The sequence below is a fragment of the Patagioenas fasciata genome, chromosome 8 (assembly GCF_037038585.1).
Source record: "Patagioenas fasciata isolate bPatFas1 chromosome 8, bPatFas1.hap1, whole genome shotgun sequence".
Taxonomy (NCBI): domain Eukaryota; kingdom Metazoa; phylum Chordata; class Aves; order Columbiformes; family Columbidae; genus Patagioenas; species Patagioenas fasciata.
Genome location: NC_092527.1, coordinates 11728562 through 11743884, shown reverse-complemented (window position 1 = coordinate 11743884; position 15323 = coordinate 11728562). Strand labels below are relative to the sequence as shown.

Sequence of the window (15323 nt, the reverse complement as noted above, 5' to 3'; positions counted from 1 at the left end):
ATAGTTGGTGGCTTACTGAGCCATCTGGATCCTCATAAGTCTATGGGACCAGACGGGATCCATCCTAGGGTGATGAGGGAGCTAGCGGAAGAGCTCACCAAGCCGCTCTCCATCATCTTCCAACAGTCTTGGCTCACTGGGGAGGTCCCAAATGATTGGAAACTGGCAAATGTTACCCCAATCCACAAAAAGGGCTGCAAAGCTGACCCTGGCAACTACAGGCTTGTCAGCCTGACCTCGGTGCCTGGCAGGGTGATGGAGCAGATCATCCTGAATGCAATCACATAGCACCTCCAGGATGGACCAGGGATCAGACCCAGCCAGCATGGGTTTAGGAGGGACAGGTCCTGTCTGACCAACCTGATCTCCTTTTATGATCAGGTGACCCACCTAGTGGATGAGGGGAAAGCTGTAGACGTGGTCTATCTAGACATCAGCAAAGCCTTTGACACTGTCTCCCATAATATACTCCTTCAAAAGCTGATAGCCCGTGGCTTGGACAAGTGCACTCTCTGCTGGGTTAAGAACTGGCTGGAGGGCCGGGCCCAGAGAGTGCTGGCGAATGGGGCTGCATCTAGCTGGCAGCCAGTCACTAGTGGTGTCCCCCCGGGGTCAGCGTTGGGTCCAGTCCTGTTTAACATCTTTATTGATGATTTAGATGAGGGGATTGAGACCATCATCAGCAAACTTGCTGATGACACCAAGTTGGGGGGCAGCGTCAACCTGCTGGAAGGCAGGAGGGCTCTGCAAAGAGATCTGGATAGACTGGAAAAATGGGCTGATTCCAATGGGATGAAGTTCAACAAGGCCAAGTGCTGAGTCCTGCACTTTGGCCACAACAACCCCCTGCAGTACTACAGGCTGGGCACAGAGTGGCTGGAGAGCAGCCAGGCAGAAAGGGACCTGGGGGTACTGATTGACAGGAAGCTCAACATGAGCCAACAGTGTGCCCAGGTGGTCAAGAAGGCCAATGGTATCCTGGCCTGTATCAAAAATAGTGTGGTCAGCAGGACAAGGGAAGTGATCCTTCCCCCGTACTCTGCATTGGTGAGGCCACATCTGGAATATTGTGTTCAGTTCTGGGCTCCTCAGTCCAGGAAAGATATTGAGGTGCTGGAGCGGGTCCAGAGAAGAGCAACAAGACTGGTGAAGGGACTTGAGCACATGACCTATGGGGAGAGGCTGAGGGAGTTGGGGTTGTTCAGTCTGGAGAAGAGAAGGCTTAGAGGTGACCTCATCGCTCTCTATAACTACCTGAAGGGAAGTTATAGCCAGGTGGGAACTGGTCTCTTCTCCCAGGCAGTTAGCAATAGGACAAGGGGACATGGGCTTAAACTCTGCCAGGGGAAGTTTAGGCTGGATATTAGGAAGAAGTTCTTTACGGAGAGAGTGATCAGGCATTGGAATGGCCTGCCCAGGGAGGTGGTGGACTCACCGTCCCTGGAGGTTTTTAAACTGAGATTGGACATGGTTCTTAGTGCCATGATCTAGTAAATGGGTTGAAGTTGGACCAAGGGCTGGACTTGATGATCTCTGAGGTCTTTTCCAACCTAGCCAATTCTGTGATTCTGTGAATGTACCCACACATTAACCAGCCCACTTTGCTGGACTGACCAATTAGCAAACTCAATATTGCACACTCCCAAAGCTTTAGAGTAGGAAAAGCAAAAGATTCAGCAGAAAAATGGACTATTAGGTGGCTAATTTACTATACAGCTTCTATTCAGAGGTATGCATGTTGATGTTAACAGGCAGTGAGGTGTGTTTTAAAATAACAAGCTTCTGCTCAAAACACAACCACAGCAAACTATTGTTAAAAGTAGCTTTGCCGCCACAACTGTTTCTCTATTCAAAGACAAAGGCACACAAACAAGAGCAGGGAGCAGAGATTTAACAGGCACTCCTCTCCCTCTTTCCCCCAATAATCTAAACAAAAATCCTTCTTCACTTTATGTAGCTCAGGTAAATCATTGCAAGTATGCAAATAAGGAAATCTCGTTTTCTTCAGAGTGTATAATAAGAGTCAAAGTATAATTCTGTTATACCCATCTCTTCGGGCAGAAGGTGTAGATCACTGCTGCCTGGCATCTCGCTCACATGTCAGCAACTCTCTCCATTCCTGGGAAGAAGCCCAAAAGTTTCCTCGCTTCTAGACTGGGTCCTGAGCTCAAACAGCCTGCCTACTCATTGTCCTTCTCGTCCAGATCCAAGTGGCCTTCAGCACTTGGAGATCCTTCTTTCAGGTGTGTATAACCTGTGGGATACCTACGTCAATAAAATCTGCCTGCCTCCAAATTTATTAAAACTAGGGGGGAGGAGGAATACCATATCAAAATCCAGTTCTGGGGTTTCCAAACTATGAGCGTGAAATACTCACCATGTAATTTCTTGATTCACTTTCTTTAATTTTTGTTGTTGGGTTTTTTTTGCTTGTTTGTTTTAAATGACTAGTTTAAATACAACTTAGACCACCTTTAGGGATGGCAACGTTTTTTCCCCACCCCCAGTCATTCAACATAACTCTAAAGAGTGCTCCTTTTAAAATCTCCCCTAGTTTCCTCTTACACATGTTGTCTTTCTAGAGAAAAACTTTCTCAGTGATCCAAGAGTTCTAGAGACAAAGCTTGTTATTGATTATAATAATACCTTTCTCCAAAGCAATGTATTCATGCAGTAAACACCACACTGTCCATCCCACTATTAAGACACCTTAGCTCTAACTCCATCACAGCAAACCAAAGTTTCTAGTTATCCTTCTTAGGAGTCAGTGAGTGGAGTAATATTTTGTTTTTTCCTTCTCTACTGTTTGGACATCTTACAGTACATACCATAGCATTCTGAAAAGCAAGCTCTTTCTAGGCTTTCAAAACAAGAAACAAGTCTATAAATGTAGCGTATGAAAATACGATAAGGAATATGATAAGACACATCCTTCACTCTGTATCCTCTGTCTCTGATCTCTACAAACAGAGGTTTGCAGGATATGGGGCAATACGATCATCCGTGAATATTCACCCCATACACATCTGGAGAGGTAAGTCTAATATAGAGAAATCTTTAGGAAATGCCTGCCCACCTTTCCACTCACAGAGCAAGAACTTCCAGTTACGTGTCTCAGTTTGCAGAGGGAGTTTTTTGCAGATCTGCATCTCAGGTACAATTTACTCTTGGAAAAGGACTCTGGAGATGTTCTTCCTCTTGATTCAACCAGGATTTTGGGGCCTGAGAGAACAGGGCTTTTGCCTAATGAATCAATTCCTGGAAGCACTAGGCAGGACAAAATTTCTATTCGTTATTTTAACAGATTTGAAAACCACATCCTGTTTAAAGCTCTTGGAAAAAGGGTGATTAAAAACTCCTACATTTTGCAAAATCCACAGTAACTGCTTTTTCGGTCTATCTGAAAGTAGAAGGGAAACAAAGCGAAATCCCACCACTACCTAAAAACCCCCAAAACCTTCCAACATCCTCTGTTGCCAGCAGAAATTAAACTGCAAGGCACAGGAAGAAGCTTCATACTACGGCCCATTAAACATTGTTGGGTTTTATCATGTCTGACTTGTTAATAAACATACTTTTATTCAGGACTAAAGTGTGTAATTGTGGGAATGATTTATGTATGTGATAGGAGGTTTAAATATGACTAGCGTCAACAACAATAAAGGAACTAGAAAGACCTTAGTTTTACAGTAATGAGCAGAAACATCATATTTTTAGGCAGTTTAAAGAATTAAAACACCTGAGGAAAGCTGAAACACTGCTGGGCTGTTTCGATCCACAGCAGAGCTTAAGAGATACCCATCTACCTCACTAAGCCTACCTCAAACTGAAAAACAGACTGCATGTAATATTAATGCACAGAAGATGAAATTTCAAAGTCAAATTTGGAGTTGAAAAGGGAAGAAGAGGCCTTATCCTAAGAGTTTCTCCAGAGTATCAGTTGATACGCTGAGGGAACACCGTCTTTTCCAGGAACAAAACTGCTGTAATGGAAGGCATGCAAGGATAGAGGACTACTCTCAGGCGCTAAAAAGGACTGTCCCCATGGGCAACAATTAGCCTACAATGTCTATATTTTAACTGAATATTTGATAAAATAACAAACTCAAGTATCAGGATTAAAAATTGCTTCAGTGTTTCTGTAAATATTTTGCTCGAACTTTCATTAAGGAGCCCTTGCACCAAACAGAGAGAGATGTGAAACCTGCACATGGGTAATTTGTGCTTTGGAGTTTCCTACTTAGACACTTGTGTTCTACTGGGAACAGTTGACCTCAAATGCCTTGCCTTCGTTTTTGCTTCATTCTCTTATCCCATACATTGAAATGGGATAAAAACAGTCCACATAATTAAAACTTAGACACCTCTTCAGTTAGACAGAAGAACTTCGCTGAAGAAGTGGAGCTTGAGATGTTCCCTTCTGGACATCCCCAGGCTGCTGTGCTGGAAGCAAGACAGCACAGGAATGTTTTCTTTTACAAATCCACAGGAACTTGCTTTATATTGTATTTTTTGCTTCTCTTCTAGACCATGTCTTTGTCTCTTTGTCATTCATTCTGCTTAGATCCCCAATGCTGTGCATAATTCAATTTGTACAGTTTGTCCCTATTCTCCTCCTTCAATGTTTTTTTCCTCAAGAGTAAGACAGAAAGGATTCACCTCTTGCTCCACTGCTAAATTCAGCAACTTCCTCCTACCACCCAGCCCAAAAAAGAGCAGCAAAACAACTGTTTCTCTCACTGCTTAGACTGTGCTTAAATACATCAGATGTCTGCTGCTGACAATCTTCAATGCTTTGGAGGAGAGCACTCTCTTGTTTCTGGAGATAGACTAAGAAAGAATGGTCATTAGTCTCAGTAAATATTTAAACCCAACATTAAACAGCTTTCTTAAAATAAAAGCTGACTACAAACCCGTTCTGACATACAATTCTAGATTCAATAAGAAAGTTCACTTGAAAGACAAGCAAAATTACTTTCTATGCAGAATAGCAAGCCCACAGAAACACCAAGAACTTTGCGCTATTAAAAATTCTCAAATGAACTCTAAAATCTCAGTTCTTATTTCATTTCCATCCCCAAAGTAATTCAGAGAATATAGCAGTACTTCTACTGACAGAACACATTTCACCATTATTAAACATGGGAACATCAATAAAATAACAGATAAAAAAATTACAGCTGTTGTGTAATATTCAACAGCAAGCAAGACATAGATGGTTATCACAGTTTAGTATCAACCCAGTGGCAATACTGGAAACAAATTAATTTACTGTATAAAGGACAGAAACATAAAAAGGGTCATTCAGCATGGTTTTATTGAGAACAAGTTGTGGCAGATAATCACAGACTCATCTTTCAGCCAAGGACTATTTGCAAGAAATAGTGTAGGATGTTTATATGGCACTGATATGACTTTTTGGTTTAGTACTACATGCCACACACTATTTAAATATAGTTATAAAATAATCAAAGTACACAGCAGGATTTCCAAAGTGGTTTACTGACCTCAAAAATATTCATTAGTGGAAAATCTCATTAGAAATTTCACACCAAAATGTATTAAGCATTATGTTGTTCAAAATATTCACTGCAGAGTATTCCTCAGTAAGTCATTTCTGATAAACTATGGGAGACTGAGATTAGCAAGACTGTAAAAAATAATAACAGAGAACAGATACCTTCATCTTTCGTTTCATTTGAAACAAATTCATTCTACCAAAGCTGCACTTCTGAAAAAAATGACTGACCCCACAAACCAAGGGACTTTCTCAGAGAATGAGCAGGGACAGAAGGAACAACACCTCTGTATGAGTTTCACCCATGATGCTGCAACACAGGCTGCTATCGAAGGCCCAGTAGAGACAGCTCACCTCTTCTGTACACAGCTTCGGCAAAATTGATACCAAGCCCCAAAAACCCAGAAAAAGGGAAAAATATCCTTCCTGTAACTATGACTCCACAATTATTAGCATCAACTCAAATGCTACCAGACAAGCCAGCAGTATGGATCAGACCTGGAAGAGGCACAGGCATGCTGCTGCATTTCTGCCAAATTAGCCAGAGCACACAACCGTAAGCTCACCGGAGATAACTGACAATACTGGATGAAAACTAAACAAATAAACAAAGCCCGTCAGTTCTAACGTAAGCTATCAGGAACTTTAGTGCAAATTTGAAGGAGAGAAGGGTGTTTAGGCCAGATCAGTGTATCATACACCCAGCACATCAGATTTCCAGTTTCTTGAAGCCTGAGAGCTTAGTTCAGTTTGTCAAAGTAAACTGGAAGATGCCCTTTGCAGCCTGTATGTTCATAAGGAGAAAGCAGAGCATCCAGAAGACTCACTATCGTAGTCAAAAGGCACAGCAAGAACCAGCAGGTCAGCCTTGATAAATCTGATGGGAAGAACCAGATATAGGACAGCAGAGCTTTTCCAAGCACAATGGTTCTTCACCTCTGTTAGTCTTCAAATTAAAACTGGATATACTTCCCAAACACACATTTCAAGGTAGGTTATGAGATTCAATGCTGGAACAACTCAGAAAAACATGAAAATGTGACACAAATCAAAGTAAGTGACTTAGCAACTCTCTTAAGCCTCAGACTCCCTGAAAGTACAGGTGTTCCTGTTTATTAACTATTGGTATCGAGTTCAGAAATATTACCACTTTTTTTCCTGTGGGTTTGTTTTGTTCTGGTTTTTTGTGGTGCTATTGTTTTTTCTTTTTCTTTAACCAGCACTAAAGAAGGTCTACAACACTGACAAATGTAACATGCTGTTACCACGACATCGACAATGTTTTTCAATATGCTACTGGTTGTGCATAACTAACAAATGGAAACAGACAATAATATATCTTCCTACAATTAGTTCACCAGTCACACAGCAAGTAGCATTACTTTTACCCCTTTAACCTAAGGGCCAAAACAGTTAACATTACTAAGCTTCCTTTTTCCTTTACAGACATTTTGCAGAAGCTTCTTGAGGATCTAAGGCAAATGTAACACCAAAATACAAGACACTCATTTCCTATGTGCCTGCTCTTCCTGAAAAATTTTGGATGGAGTTTCATTGTGCATGAATTTGCTAATCTGAATAATGAAGTTGTCTTTACTCTGAAAAGGAGGTCAGCAGAGCAGTTCTAAAATAAGTTATTTCCAAGTTAGACTTTCAGCTTAGTCTGACTACACACTAGAGCTACAAATGATGTAACTGGATACAGAAGTCACAAGCAGGTTTCTTACACCTACAGAAGACATAACAAAACGGCAAGTCAGCCTCTTTCACACAAGCAAGACCTACTTCAAAATAAAGAGTAAATAACAGACTTACAGATACCTCTTTTAAAATATTAATCTCTTTCCTTTCTTGGTCTGTTTTTTACTTCTAGCTGCTACTAATTGATTTCTTTTATTCATCCCCATGCCTGTAAGTGAGCACCTTTTAAAGGTTCATATTTCAATTCAGTTAGCTTATCCTACCCTTTCTTCTACTATTAATAGACATATTCTGTACTGAAACAGGTGTCCTGCTTTGAAATTCTGGTGAAAACTCCAGGGAAGAAAATAAAAAGCTGTTGAAAAGCATTTTTGAAGTGGATTTTTGACCATATAGCACACCCAGTCACTTCCTCAAACTATCTATCCAGGCTGACACTTTCCATGAAAACCCACAACAGCAGATCTCACATGCACACACATACAAATGCCACCACACACTTCCTTGAGAACAAAATGCTTGAATTTTATTTATTTCCAGCATCTAAAGCTGGTCATTTATTGAGAAAGCTGTAACAAGCCTATGATACCACAAAGGATTTTTCCAATCTGCAAGTCCCAGAAAGTCTATGTGTTTTCAGGAGCTGGCTGTCATCGGAAGCCACAATTTTTTTCAGGATTTGTGAGTAGGGGCAAGGAAATAGGATCTGAGTAAGGCTTTTTCTTCCATTGTTTCTCCCAATTGGTGGGAAGCCATTAGCATTGCTGTGCACAAACAAGTGAGGAGACGGAAAAGCCAGGAGATGCAACTGCCTTCTGCCAGCACTCTAGGAATGGAAGTCAAGCTGAGGGCCAAAGTGCAGAGGTGCAGGTTTGGCTACAGACATACAGGTGGTGGCAGAGGTCTGGCAGTAAAATGCTGCCACCAGCAGCAACCAGCAGTCCTCAACCCGACACCCCTGGCCAGCGAATGCGGTAGCAGTCGCTACCAGACAGTGATAGCTCACGGTCAGCCCACAAAAACCAGCATCTAAGTGTTTCTTATGCCATTAGCGGCTTGGATGAGACTATCTCATCTGAACTGATGGTCCTGTTGGGGATCCACACAGCACCACAAAGAGCTATTTCTAGGATAATTCCCTTCCCTACAAAGCAAACAGCGGGGGAAAAAAACCCACCTGAGAAGCAGTTCTTGTAAAATCTATGTTACAAAACATTAAAACTGCTACTCCAAGCACTCTGGAGCAGGGATATTTTTAAATTACAGCTTTTCAAATACACTATCTTTATCTCAGTTAAAAAATAAATCACAAAATAAGGCTTAGTTTAATTTTCTAAAACTATAGAAGACGTCTGATTATAGTAGGCCAATTTACACAAGTTAAATTACTGATTCTAACACCCAAGAGTAAGCATGTATATACCTGCAGGAATTGTGATCTAAAACTCTTTTTGTTATTAAAAGCACTGTTTGTATGAGGCATGTCAGTTTCAAAACAATAATAAAGAAAATCAAAATGCTTCAGTATCAGTTAAAGGTTACATGGCTTTCACTGAAATAGAATGACTTTGTTACATCAAACACTGAAAAGTAGAAAAAAATAAGCTAGAAATCCAAGTCCTACCGACTTCAAAAGAAGCTTCCTGAGCAAGACATAACTACACCCAGCTGAGGTATTTCAGCTTTTGTCACATGCACCAATTCAAAGCAGCCACCCCACTACCACCAGTCAGCTTTTAAGGTACTCTTATTTAACTAGACAAGTTGTGTTGTCCCAGACTTAGTCGATTAGATGTGACCTTTTTCACCAAAAGAATTAAGGAAGTTCACACAGAAAATCCACTTCTGGTAATGCAGCACTATAACCCACACTCATTATTCCACATCTCAAACACACAGCATCTCAGATCTTCAGGTGTGTGATTTTTCCAGAACTAGGCACCATCCATTTCATTTCCTAAAAAGGACCTTGCAGAAACATAGCATGAGATCATGCAATTAAAGATTGCTAAAGACAGATAAATGAACTCTGCAAATGCATCAAGTGATCTTAGTTATTTCTTCCTAATGCTTGATCCGAAACTCTGCACTTTGTAATGTAATGATCTTGCACTGCTACATAACACTTCAAATTTACCGAGCTTTCAGTTCGCTTTGCTCCCTCCCTCACAGTTTGTTACCAATAATAGCAGCTGAAAGTTATAATGTATATTTACTTATTTTCACACAAGCAAGAGCATAATTTCATCTGCATTTCAGGCTACTGGAAGGAGTACAGCTCACATACCTTCTTGGACATTTACTTAGGACAAGCTAGTTTTACCAATTTCAGTATTAAAGCAGTATCCAGTTTTACATGTTTTAGATTCAAAGTCATAAGAAGTTAGCGAGCATATAAGCCTGCCAAGTCAACACCTTTTCTTGGTCAGCTTTCCAAGTGCAACTACTTTAATGTAGGCCTCCTGTGCTTAGATATGCTTCTTTTCAACCCTATGATACAAGGGTTAACTACAAAATAGAACTAATAGGATCCTACACAGCAAGCTGTTTAAATAATTCCCAAACTGTACACATCCACGCTGACACCAATACTACTAAGCCAAGAAACAAGGATGTCATATTAACGCTTACACCAGCATAGACACAAGAGGAAGGAGGAAGAAGACTGTTTTCTACCTGGTAAACCTTAAAGAGAAAATATTGAAAGCCATTAAAGATAATGGTGGGAGCCAGAGAAAGTCAAGAGTATCCATGGCACTAACACAATGGAGCTCAAACAACAGGACTGTGGAAAGCTCACAGGTGAAGAGCCATGTCGTTTGAGGAGGCACCTTCACCTCCAGCACACAGGTTTAGTCATTTCACCTGCTATTTTGGCTTCCCGTTGGTTTCATTTGCGCTTCACAGTTCAACACCTGATAAAAATCAAAGCCGATTCGTGACATTACAATGTCTACAACAGGAAACTGGTATGCAGCACCCGTCTGCCAGCACAGCAACAAGGCCACGAGCTTGAGCGGGCTGGTGGAAGAGTAAAGTGACGAAGGTTTAGAATCACAATGGAGAAATTCAGAAAACTTTCTATTTAATTACATTTGCATGCAAATGGCACACATTTCAACATTCCAATAACATTTATCTCCAGTCAGTTGTATACTAGAACAACACAACAAAGTATTTTGACTGCAAATGTGTTTACATTACAGACTATGTAAACCACAGCACAAAGTCTCAGTGACCTGAAAAAAGCTATGTTTTACATTCATTATTTCACCGCTTACTGAATTAGAAGTGGTTTACTCAGTTGTGCACACAGTTTAGCATACCAAAAGACAGAGTGTCTGCTAAAGATGCCAGTTTTTCAGACAGCGTACAGGTTGCTATAAAAGTCTAACACCTTCTCTCTCTTTATCCAAGATGTCAAAAACATACAGACTGAGTTTTAGATTTAAGAAAAATACTTCCGTTTTGTAAATTAAAATCTGATGAAAATATAAGATAATCAGCCTCTAGAGACAGTGCCTAAAGAACTTTAATGTGCACAAACATTTTTTTTCAAGTTGTTTACAAACAATACACCTACCAGGGATTCGGAAAGATGCTTTGCCATTCTAACAGGCAAAGAGAAAATGTCTGACTGACAAGATGTCTCAGCCCCTTTCAACATCAGAAGGCACTCCGCTGCTACCTAATTAAGACACATTCTCTTCTCATAAAGTATTAACAAAGCACATGCTTCCCTGACTAGCACTATATTTGTCATCCTTGAATAAATTACTTCTGTATTGTATTTCATGCACTCTTCCGGCCCACATCCTGCTAGACACTGAATGCTTACTACTGGGAACAGAGGAGAGGTTTGCCTAGACAGGCTCTATTTCTTTGCTAGATATATCGACAATGAAAAAACTGATCATCAATAAAATGGCCATTAGGCTTGTAATAAAGTAACCTCTACAGAAAAATCAGATGAGAAGAGAATGAACACGTACAGGTGAAATCGGTCTCTCTCAAGGCAAATCCATCTGCGCCGGCAATAATGTACACAACAGCGTATACAAGTATCAGGGTTACCTTGAATCGGTCTTTAACATGTTACCTACTTTGTTTCCGTGTAGGCAATGATCATTACAACACCTAAATGATCACTCTGACCACCGAATTAGCAAAACCCCCTCTAATCTAAATCCCTAAACTCCCAACTCACAGAGAAGAAAACAATGTCATACTATTGTATTCTCATAGATGCTTTACAGAGGACTGATGCCTAACAGCATCACATATAACGACGTTCTGTTCCAAGTTATCCTCACAGTGCTCACAAACCTGTAACTGAGCTCTTCCTGGGATGGCATGGTGTGTTACTTGCATTGTTTCCAAGAGGTTTATTTAAAATGGGTTTCTAAATAACCTCTTGAAATACCATAGCTAACAGAAAGCACAAATAAATCAAACACTTCTTCACGACTAAGACGCTATCATGCAACTCGCTGTTTCTGCACGGTGTCTGAGGAGGTGACGGCTGCAGAGATAATCCATAATCTCCGCAGATTACTCCAAGAAAGAAAAATCTCTACTTTGAAAAACTTCAGGGAACATCCAGCCTGGCCCTTCCCCCACAGGGCCCCCACCGCCCCGAGCCCCAGCCCTGCCGAGCCGCCCCTTCCCGAGCTCTCCCCGCCGGGACCGCCAGGCGCAGGGCAGGGGCGGCGGCGCCGCCTCCCCGCGGAGAGCCGGGCCGGCCACGCGAGTCCGGGCCGGGGGGGCAGCCACCTCGGTTGGCCGCCGGTTCTCCCGCAGGGAGCCTGGACCCCGCTGAGGGCCCAAGCCCGGCGCGAAGGGCGCCGGGTGACCCCACCTGCCCCCCCCTCGCCGCTCTCCCGGACGGGCCGCGGTGACAGCCGGGCCCGCTTGAGGTAAAGCGGCCTCAACCACCGCCGCCTCCGGGGGAAGCGGAGGTGGGGGCGCCCGGCGGCGGCGCGGCGGGAAGGCCGCGGCCGGGCTGAGGGGAGGGCGGCGGCGGCCGGGCCCGCCCTGCGCGGACACCCCCGCGGCGGGGCACCCCGCGCACCGCCCGCCTCCCCTCCCGCCCGCCCGCCGCCGGGCCCGGCGCGGCGCCGCCCGCACTCACGATGGTGACGCTGGCCTTGCGCAGGTCGCGGTTCTCCTCCTGCAGCGCCTTGCACTTGAGCTTGTAGGTCTCCAGCTCGATCTTCAGCACCTTGTTCTCCTGCTGCAGCGAGGCCAGGCGGTTCGTCAGCTCCTCCAGCCGGAACGGCGAGATCACGATCCCGCCCGCCTTGCCTCCCGAGCCGCCGCCGCCGCCGCCCGGCCCCCCCGAGCCGGGCCCCACCGCCGGGCCGCCCGTCGTCAGCGGCCCCGCCAGGCCGCCGCCCCCGCCGCTGCCGCCGGCGCCGTCCGTGTCGCTCTCGCTGGCGCTGTCCGCCATCGCCGCCGCTCCCGCCGCCGCCGCCAGGCGAGCAGGGGGCGGGGCCGGCCGCGCGCCGGCGCCGCGGCCTCCCCGCGCGCCGAGAGAGCCCGCCCCCGTGCGCCTCCCGCCCACAGCGCCGCCTGGCGGCGCCGCCGCGCTGCAGGGAAACGCCGGTGAAGCGCTCGGTGCTGCCGCGGCCCCGGCGCCGCCTCTGCGGGAGAAACTTCGCTTAGACACGGAATTATCCGCGGCAAACAGTTTGCACGCAAACCCTGGCCTTTCTGCCTGGGTCCCGCTCCCCTTCGCGGCTCAGAGATAAAGTGACGTGTTAAATCGGGGCTGCATACTGCTGTAAAACCGCTTCAAATTAAGATATGCCCATCTCTCATTTCACATGATATATTTTCTGACATACTACGCACATTAGTTTCCTTTTTTTGTTGTCGTTATTTCTTTGTGGAGCAGCTGAATAAAGGCACAAGTTATAGTGAGATATAATGGAGTGTACACACTGTTGGTTATATGACATAATGTGATCCACATCGCTCCTGGATAAATTAGTCACCAAGACTGTATAATTGGTTTCTCAATTATTTATGAAGAGGTCTTTTAATAACAGTAGTTTTTTCATTAACGACAAACAAGGATTTTATTATCTCTAACTGCACCACCTTTTTGTTCCATGCCATCATAAATTTCAAATTTTACTCTTTTTGATGGCTATAATGTATGAAGGAATTCCATCTCCGTCAAGTAATGATTCTTCTTGCCTGCCTGGGAATACAAGTGCAGGTCTTTTTAATTCTGATCTCTTAATCACAAGAAAAGCAGTAAAAGGGCTGTGCGCAGTATTCAGACGTGGGTGCTGTTTTCTGCAAGGCCTTGTCCATGTCTCTGACCCAGCACATCATGCTGCCCTTCAAACAGAGCTTCGTATGGGGGCTGCGAAATGGGGGTCTCCATCCAGCACACCAGCACATCCCCAGCCCCACACCTCTGCCTCAGCCCTGTGGAGTGCGTTGCTTCCAGGCTTTTAAGTCTGGCAAAGGTCCTGCAGCACCCTCCTGGCCTCATGGAAACTGAGCCATGCTCCTGCAGCCCAGTACCTCTGTGCTGAGCTCTGTGACACCATTAAAATGTAGTAAGTCCATCAGCGACCCTGAGCATCACCCCAGGCAGCTGCAGCTCTTCAGATGAATTTCCCTTTCCTGGGCTTTGGTAGGGAGGGATTTCTCCCAAAACATAAGAGCGCTGGCATCAAGAAATGCTGCTATAAACCAGCTAGATCATAGCATAGCATAGTTTGGGTGGGAAGGGACCTTCAAAGGTCATCTAGTACAACCTCTCTGCCATAAGCAGTGACATCTTGGTCTCTTGTCCTAAAATGCTCCAGAGTAAGCCCTGGGGACTACAGGGTAAGCTGGGGGAGCCAACAGTTCCTCACCCCGCAGCAGTACCTGGGCTGAGCTGCTCCACCAGCACAGGCTATGGGGTAAAAAGCCTGAGGAATTAAGACAGGATTTGACAAATAATGAGAACTGTTTGGAACAGGTCATTACAATTCCATATAATTGCTTTTAAATAGATCTGCTGGTATTTGGAAGCTGGCTGAACACCACCAGGCTGCGAGGAAGCGTTATTTCATGTACACACAGCGCTGGTGACAGCAGCCAAGCCGGTTTGCTCTGTCGCCTCTGTCTGCACGCACACGTGCTCGTCAAAGAAAACTCATTTCTAAACAAACAGGTTTGTAACTCAGTGTTCTTTCTTCATCCAGCTGCCTGGCTTTGATCAGCCAATTATTTCCATTGCTTTCAGTGGGACTGCTCATGGTTGAGTGTCTTGTTGAATCAAGGCCGAAATATTTTGAAAACCTGCATCAGCAAAACACACATCTGCTCTGGGCTAATCTTACCCAGCAAGCCCCACGATGTGCTTAACCTTAAGCCACTCTTCAGCCCTGTCAATGTTAATCTTAAGTGCTTTGCTGATTTGAAGTGCTATAATTTTCCAGGGGATGTGGCTGCTGCTCCTTCAAACACCAAAAACAGCCTGAAAATGGACCAGGAGGTGCAGACAACATCCTCAATCCAGTCCGGTGGGCTAAGCCAGGGCCTGTGTCTCCTGGATGCCACCACACAGCTGCTGGTGCTGCCTCCAGCAGAGCATTGCTGGCGCCACTGAAGGTGCTGCAGATAGTGGGGACAGAGAGGAGGGATCGTGAGGCGAGAGAGAAGTTCACCCTTGGCCACCTTGCTGTTCCTCTTTGCTGGGGTTCCATCAGCTGTCTCACTCCCAGCCAGCACACCGGCTTTCATAACAATAAATTATAACTTGGCATTTCTGTAGCACTCTCCGGTCAAAGCTGTGCTGAAACATTATCTAATTAATTCACACAATGGCCCTGGAAGGCAAGAAAGGGAGGTAGGAGCTGAGCTACTTGCCCAATGACAAACACTGAGTCAGTCGGGGAGTGGGAGGAAAACTGCAGGGCCCTAGATGTTTAAATCTGAGATGGCATCCTTGTCATAACAGCAGTTCAGTCATTTAAAAAATAGTGCGTTTAATTACAATTACAGCGAACTATTCCAAATCAATAGATTAAACAGGGAGAGAAAATTTTATCTTAATTGGCAGCCCCCCCCAAAAATTACATGCTTTGCACATCTGTAA

At 44.4% G+C, this 15323-nt stretch overlaps 1 protein-coding gene across 2 annotated transcripts in view; it reads right to left on the bottom strand.

Annotated features, from left to right (window-relative positions):
- Positions 1-12698, bottom strand: part of CCDC6 (coiled-coil domain containing 6) — a 51894-nt gene extending 39196 nt beyond the window's left edge. For both annotated transcript variants that reach the window (XM_065843282.2, XM_065843283.2), the window contains exon 1: positions 12351-12698. In XM_065843282.2, the coding sequence (XP_065699354.1) occupies positions 12351-12668 (318 nt within the window). In that variant the 5' untranslated portion in view covers positions 12669-12698. The remainder of the gene's footprint in view (positions 1-12350) is intronic.
- Positions 12699-15323: the final 2625 nt, after the last annotated feature.